We start from the raw sequence: 7,557 nt of genomic DNA, 5'->3' as shown, positions 1-7,557 counted from the left end.
GCGCGCGGCCATGGCCGCGCCGTACAGGCTGCTGCCGTGCGCGCTGCCGCAGTAGCCGACCCCGCCGCCGCCGCCGCCGCCGCGGCCGCTCAGGCCGCCGTCGCTCGCGGCGCTGCCGACGCTCATGCGGCAGAGCTCGTCCGCGGCGGCCGACAGCTCGCCCCCAAGGCTCGAGCCGGGCTCCACCAGCACGACGCCGTCGAAGGCCTGCCTGGGGTTGATGCCCCCGTATATGACTATGCGGCGCCCGACGCGCGTGCAGCTGTGGTGGTAGCGCGGCGCGGGGGCGGCGCCGAGGGAGGGGGGCCGGGACCAGGTGTGTGTCCCGAGGTCTAGAATGTATGCGTCCTGGGTTTGATTTGATGTGGGTGGGCGAGTTGGCAGGATTAGATGGAGTGGAGGCCGAAGTTTATGCTAGGGCATGATAAACTCGGGCTAATGTGAGCAGGGCTGAGCGGGCAGGCGCAAGGTGCAGCGGCGGTCCTCTATGTGTGTGTATGTGCGTGTGTGTGCGTATGGGTGTGCGCGTGTGTTGCGTGTGTCTGTGCGCACGTGTGTGTGTGTGTGCCATATGTGCGTGTGCATGCGTGTGTACGGGTGCGTGTGTGTCAAATGGGTGCACCCAGGCGGGCCAGCCGCATGCCGAGAGCAGCGGCCCGCGGATGCAGCGGCGGCTGACCTGGAAGAACACGCCCTGCGCGTTGCAGCCGCCAAAGACCAGGAGGCGGCCGGGGCGCAGCAACACCGCGCTGTGGTGCGTCCGCGGCGGCGGGACCTGGGGTGGGGATGCAGCCAGGCGCGGCGTCAGTGAAGCCCGCTTGCCGCGCGCTTCCGACGAGGACGCCCTGCGCGAGGGGCCCGCGAAGGGTCCACTGTATCCAGCCGCCCAGGCCCCAGTGATCCGCCCCGCACGCGCGCCGCGGCTCACCGCGCCGCGCGCCTTGACCTCAGTCCACTCCCGGTTCGAAATCGAGTACGACCAGACGCCGTTGTCGGTGCTGTTGGACGTGCTCCCGCCAAACAGCACGAGCGCGTCCCGCCCGTCCCACGTCAAGCTGTGCCCGCGCCGCGCGCTCGGCCCGCGGCCCCGCGGCTTGACCTCCACCCACTCGCACGCCGGCGCCGTCGACGGCCCGCCGCCGCCCGCGCCGCCGCCGCTCGCGCCGCTCGCTGCGCCGCTGCTGCCGGCGCTGCTCGTGCTGCAGGCGGAGGCGGCGTCTTCCGGGGCGGAGAAGTGGTGGTGGCCGTGTTGGTGCTGCTGCGGCACCACCAGCACCCGGAGGTCGTCAAACAGCCGCTTCCCCTGGCCGCCAAACAGGAACACGCCGGCGCCGTCGACGGCCGCGAGCGCGTGCCCCGCGCGCGCCGATGGCGCGGCGCCGCCGGGTGCGGCGAGCGCCCATGTCATCGTGTCCGTGTCCAAGGCGAAGAGCTCCCGCAAGAATTTTCGGCCCTGCTGGCCGCCGAGCAGCCAGACGGTGCGGCCGGAGGCGGCCATCGCCGCGGCGTGCAGCTTCCCGGGGCGGTCGCGCGGCGACGCGGCGCGAGGCTTCAGGCAGCGCCACGTCATCAGGTCGACGTCGAGGACTGAGAGATCGTCCAGGACGACCTGCCCCACGCCGCCATACACGAAGAGCAGGCTGCCGACCGCTGCGGCGGCGTGGGCCCACCTGCGGGGGAGGGCGGGCGGGCGGGGCGCGCAGCATGTGCACCGCGGCAGCTGGTGACGCGGAGCGCGCCTCGCTGGCGTGATGGCCGGCACGGCCAACGGCAGGAGTGTTGGTGACGGCAAGCTCGGTGGCTGGCGCCTTTAGGGCGCCACGCAGATCGCCGGAGCATGAGCAACAGGTGTGATATGCGCAGATGCAGGCGGCCGACAGTGGCGGCCCCGTGCTTACCGCGCCACAGGCTGCTGTCCGCCTCCGGTGCTGGGGAACGAATACAGTAACGTTTCATCCTGGCCGCCTGGCGTGTTCGCTTGCATTGCTGCGACGCGGTGGCCTTGGGCAGGCGCCTTGACAGATGGCTGCTGCCGCTTCAGGGCTGTAATGAGCTCTGAACCAAAAAGAAGATCAGTGGCACTAGAAGATGCCGAGCTCGACATTCCGTGGCTTGGCGTGGCTGCCCTGCTGCCTCACATGCCGGCGTCAGGGGAATTCTAGGCGCGGTCACGCCGCGCCTGCCCCCTCAATGGAGAACTATCAGCGGTAAGCATCGAATGCGGAATACCCCACCGCCTGAGATGGCCTACGCGCGCGAGCAGTGAGATCTCTCCGAAGGAACCAAAGACCAAACTAACGAATGACGAATTTGGATGTGATGCAGGTGCAATATCCGCTTTGAACCACGTGCCAACAGGGCTGCGTGCTGTGGTACTTCCGATTGCGGCGGTCCATGTGTGCACAGGTGTGTCGGGTCAGGTGAGCAGCCCATGTGCACACGCGCCGCGTCCCTAGCTAGCGCGGCTGACGATGCGCAAAGACAAGCCGCCAACCCCAACTGGACAGGACATGCATTTGCAAGCCCACGCAGCCCGGTGCAACATCGGCAGCCGTCACGACACACACCTTCCGGCGCTGAAAGGGGGAGGCGGGTGTGACAAGAGGCACCACCGGCGGGCTCGCGACCTCCCCACAGACAGCCACAATCCCAGCCGTGAGATTTCTTACCATTTCACCAACACAGTGTGCAGCAACGTACGCGCGTACCCGCCCTGCAAGCAACCATAGGCGGGCGAGTATGTGGTTGGCATTCTAGGGATTCGCACTGGGAGGTTCTGCTCTATGGCTCGAGAGGTGGCGGTCTGCTGGGCGCGCTGCACTCTGGTGCACCTACTAAGATGCTGAGGCGCATCAGTGGAGCAATATTTGGCGGCACCCGCCCCGGTTCAACCACGCTAGCAGGTGCCGCTGGCTGGAGAGTCTGGAACACAAGCGGCACCATCACCAGGGATACTCTCAGCGCGCGCGGCGCTGCGTCACTCCCAGGAACAGCAACACACCGGCTCCACTTGGCGAGTAGTGAGGAGTTGATTGTTCCTGTAACAAAACGCAGCAGTGCATGCTGCCTTGTTTCGGCGTGCCGCTCCCTCAACCACCTCAGCACACCCCTCATCGGGCCGTGAGGTGAGTCCAGCCGACTGCTTGCACGCTGGCCTACGTGTCGCCGAGGACCGGAGGCCCTTACCCTTCAAACCCCACGCACATGCGGCTGCAGGCCAATCTTGCTCTCAGCTTCAAAGCTCACATGCCAGGCAGCAGTCAGCCATTGTGCCCTGCTGCACTCCGGCCGAGGGGCCTCCCCCTGAGGCGTGCATGACCCCGTCTGCGATTCTGAACCCGGTCAGGGCGCAGCGACCGCGCCCGATGACGTACATACCGTAGGCGCTTGCTTAGCAAACATGTGAGCTCTCAACCCCGCGCCACAACCAACAATTAGCATTGGGTCGAGCCTTGTCCCCCGCTGAGTATGGTGAAGGGGCGCGTCGCCGCTGACCACTGCTGTGCGCAGCCTGGACGAAGAGCAACCAGCAGCTGTGCACAGCCGAAAGATAGGGGTGCTGCGCGCGCTTCACGGGTTTGCTTTGCTATGCGGGCGTCGTCCTGCGCTGGCTCCTGCAGTGCGGCGGGTCGAGCTGCTGCGCAGGCACGGCGAACGAGCACATGGAATCTTTCTTGCAGTGTTGTGACAGGCGTGGTCGAAAGGCTTGCCCAAACGCTTCCTGCACCCTACTGTGGTGGGTCAGCTGGCCTTCTTGAACATATCTCGCACCAGGGGAGCCAACTGCCAGTTGCCTGTACATGTGTGGTGGGGGCTCCGGGGCTCCTGCAACTCAGTTGTCATGCAGTCTGTTTCAGCTCCTTGTTGAGGCAGACATCACCATCGAAAGTCGAGTGCCAGTAGGGGTCCGGGGCCACGGGTCAATGCATGGGCATAAACACGACGTACGGTGGTCACCGGCGTCACGGGTTGCGGGCTGAAACCGGTCCACGAGGGTCACATGTTTCCTGAGTGAAGGCAACTTTTTGGGATCATTCTTTTACGCCTTTTAGCAAGCGCGGCGGCGGCAAGCATTCAGTCTTGCGCGTGCTGCGCATGCCATAACGCGAGCGGCGTCTGCTGAGGCAGTCACGTCGGGGCCAGGTTCACAAGCCAACGCGGTCTGCATCCCCTCCATATTAAACACCCCATCTCATCTGTCTACATCATAGGCAGGCCAGAGCACAGGGCCCATCGCGGCCGTCCCTCGCAGGAGTGGGCGCCGGTCAGCCCTCGCATGCGGCCGTGAAGTATGGAATCTGGACATGATGGTGGTCACCGCCCCATCTTCCATGTTGCGCCCAGAGCTGGCTGGGTGCGTGCCCCTCGGCCTAGGCCTGGCAGTGGTGCCGCTGATTCCCCGCCCCAGGACCCCCGAGCTGACCGGATCTGCCGCCCTTCGCTCGCAGGTTAATGATCCCAACGGTTGGTACCTCGCACGGCCCAAGGGGTCAAGTTCCCAGCGCCGCCGCTCCTTGCTGGCCGCGCGCTGCATTGCTGGCCGCGCTCATGCCTCGACGGCCGTGCGCTCTGCGCCTCCGCCGCGCAACCCTGCTGATGGCGTCGCTGTGCTCTCCTCTCTTGATTTCTTGCAGGACCGTTTATGTACAAGGGGAAATACCACCTGTGAGCGGTTGTGGGCACGCAAGGGGAGGGCGCAGGGGCGTACGACAGCTGCGCGCCTCCGTCCGCAGTGTCGTGGCCGCTGCCCTGCGGCCGCGCCGCGCCTGAAATTGCCGTGCTCCAGGCACTGCGCTGCATGCGCCGCACGCGCGCAGCAGCATGTCTGCGTGAAACGCGAGGCCGTGGGAGCTGGGGCGCCTGGGCGCGGCCCCTGCTTCTACCCCCCCAGCTTCCACCCAGCCAGTGCAGCTGCCGGACCAGGTGCCCGGCCAGCAAGACCCACCGCCCTGTCCCCTGCCGCAGCCCCTGAAACTCACGGAGTTCTGCTCAACTTCCTCAACCGCCATGCAGCTTTTACCAGCACCTGCCAGAGGGCTGCGAGTGGGCGTTTGGCCTGGTCTGGGGCCATGCGGTCAGCACGGACTTAGTGCAGTGGCACCACCTGCCGCACGCCCTGGAGCCGACCCCGGGCTCCCTGGATGCAGATGGTGCGCAGCGTTGGGTTTGCCAGCGCGGGGCCGATTTCAACGCCGGCTCGGCCGCAGCGTGGCGCTGGGGGGGGGGGTGTTTGTCATCACGAGTCAGCACACCCTTCCGGACCATGGGCGTCTCGGCATGCCAGCAACCGCCTGGTCTGCTGCGACGCAAGGGCACCCCTCAACGCTCGCACCAGCTCACACCGACGACCCCCACCCGCCACGCTGGCTTGGACGCGCCAGGCTGCTTCAGCGGCTGCGCGACGGTCGACACCGACGGGCGGCCGGTGATTCTGTACACCGGCGTGCGGCTGCGCACCAACCCGGCGCTGCCTCTGCCGCCCGCGGACCGCGACCTCAACCTGCCGTTTGTGGAGAGCCAAATCAGCGCGATCCCCGCGGACCCAGGTGGGCGCACATTTGGGCCACGCCGCGCACTTGCAGCACCCGCAGCACCTGCAGCACCCCCGGCCATGCGTGCCGCGTCCTGACCAGGGGGGTGCGAGGGCAGTCCGGCCAGCCGCGGGCGCAGCTGCCTTGCAGCGCTCGCGTGGCTGCTTGCACAGCTTGCTGGATTTACACATGCGCCACACTTGGAACTCCATGCATACCCAAGAACATACACACTCACTCACACGCGCCTGTGTGCGAACGCCTGCACGCACTCTCACACACACACACTCACACACATGTGCGTACATGCACATACACGCACGCACATGCACACGTGCACTCACACACACACACATGCGCGCACACACACATACACATGCACACACACACATCAATACGCACATGCACACATTCCCTTGCGCGCCACGCAGACGACCATGACCTCATAACTTGGTGCAAGGACTCGGCCCCCTTCCTCGAGCTGCCGCCGCCAGACCTGGAGCTCACCGGGTGGCGCGACCCCTTTGTCGTCGAGCGCCCCAGCGCGGCAAACGGCAACGAGTGGATCGTGCTCATCGGCAGCGGGCTCAAGGGCGTCGGAGGTGGGTTTTGAGAAAAGCGGCTTCCCGTGTTATTGTCCAGCAACCGGGCCAGGGCACAGGGCGGGGAGCTTGAGGGATCTGCCGAATGCCTTGCCGCTCGTCCATAAAGGGATTTCTTCTGACCGCGTGCGCCTGGCATCGGCGCCGACACGCAGGCGCATGCCTGGTGTACCGCACAACTGACCTGCGGCGCGCCGCGGCCTGGCGGTACGACGGGCTGCTCTGCTGCGGCGACGGCGAGACGGGCGCCGTCTGGGAGTGCCCCTTGGTGGCTGAGCTGCAGCCGATGCCGCCCGGCGCGCGCGCGCCGCCGGCGCTCGCGCTCGGCCTCGGCGGTCGCCTGCGCGGCGGCGCCAGCGGCCTCGGCCACGCCGGCGCCGGGCTGGGCGCGGGCGGCGACGGCGCGGGCAAGGCGGCCGGGGGCGGGCACGAGCGCCGCCCTCTGCGGCACGACGGCCCGCAGCCGCACCACCACCATCACGCCGGCGAGCAGCAGCAGCAGCAGCAGCAGCACTACCACCACCAGCTTGACCCGGTCAACGAGCTGCAGCAGCTCAAGCTGGAGGCGGCCGCTGCGCCACGGCGGCGGCGGCACTTCTACACCATCTCCCCTGACGCCTGCACCAACCCCACCATCTACTGGCTGGGGGACTATGCGGGCGGGCGCTTCGACATGGCGGGCGCGGCGGGGCCATTTAGGTTGGATCTTGGGGATGTGCTGTACGCGCCGAACGTGATGGAGGATGACCACGGGCGCACGCTGCTGTGGAGCTGGCTGCAGGAGAAGCGCACGGTGAGGGGCTCGGGCGCGGGGCGGGGCGGTTGGGTGTGTGCGTGTGTGTGTGTGTGTGTGTGTTTGTGTGTGGCGTTCTGCTGAGCCTTGTGGTGCGTGTTTGGGCATGATGAGCATGGGGGGGGTGCACAAAACTGGTGTGTTTTGTGAGCACGGAGGTGCAGGGGTTGACGGACGAGGGAGAGGTTGAGAGCGAGGGTGGAGGGCGCTGACGAGGTTGGGACGACGCACGCTTGGCATGACGTGCATCGCGATCCGTGGCGCCAGCTGCGGCAGCTTTGCTATGGGGCGCGCGCGACGCGCCGATGCGCCGGCAATCCCCTTGCGTCTCATCAACTTCCTGCATGCTTCCTGCAGGTGGGCACGTACGACTACGCCGGCTGCATGGGCGTCCCGCGCCTGCTGTACCTCGACCCGGATTCTGACCGGATGCTGCAGGTCCCGGTGCCCGAGATCGACCGCCTGCGGTGCGGCGAGTCGTGGCTCGCGTCTGAGCTGACGCTCGCCGCCGGCGCGCCGCTGCCGCTGCCCGCGGTCGGCGGCGCGCACCTGGATATCGGCCTGACGCTGCGCCGCGGCGCGTCGCGCGCGGCCGGCGTGATGCTCCGCGCGTGGGGCGGCGGCGCGGCCG

At 67.2% G+C, this 7,557-nt stretch overlaps 2 protein-coding genes across 2 annotated transcripts; one reads left to right on the top strand and one right to left on the bottom strand.

The window, feature by feature from the left end:
- Positions 1-435: 435 nt before the first annotated feature.
- Positions 436-1,984, bottom strand: MNEG_11959 (hypothetical protein; the record flags this gene model as incomplete). The annotated part of the gene is made up of 4 exons (XM_014039570.1): positions 436-450; positions 680-775; positions 929-1,670; positions 1,899-1,984. 4 exons carry the CDS (start codon positions 1,982-1,984, stop codon positions 436-438), a joined length of 939 nt encoding a protein of 312 aa, XP_013895024.1.
- A 2,658-nt stretch (positions 1,985-4,642) lies between these two features.
- MNEG_11958 (beta-fructofuranosidase) lies at positions 4,643-7,138 on the top strand (the record flags this gene model as incomplete). Its single annotated transcript, XM_014039569.1, has 6 exons — positions 4,643-4,665; positions 5,014-5,150; positions 5,382-5,546; positions 5,963-6,133; positions 6,289-6,926; positions 7,085-7,138. The coding sequence occupies 6 exons, from the start codon at positions 4,643-4,645 to the stop codon at positions 7,136-7,138; spliced, it is 1,188 nt and encodes a 395-aa protein (XP_013895023.1).
- Positions 7,139-7,557: the final 419 nt, after the last annotated feature.

The sequence above is a fragment of the Monoraphidium neglectum genome (genome assembly GCF_000611645.1).
Source record: "Monoraphidium neglectum strain SAG 48.87 unplaced genomic scaffold scaffold02987, whole genome shotgun sequence".
Classification (NCBI taxonomy): Eukaryota; Viridiplantae; Chlorophyta; class Chlorophyceae; order Sphaeropleales; family Selenastraceae; genus Monoraphidium; species Monoraphidium neglectum.
The sequence above is the reverse complement of the archived record's forward strand: the minus strand, read 5'-3'. Positions and strand labels throughout refer to the sequence as shown.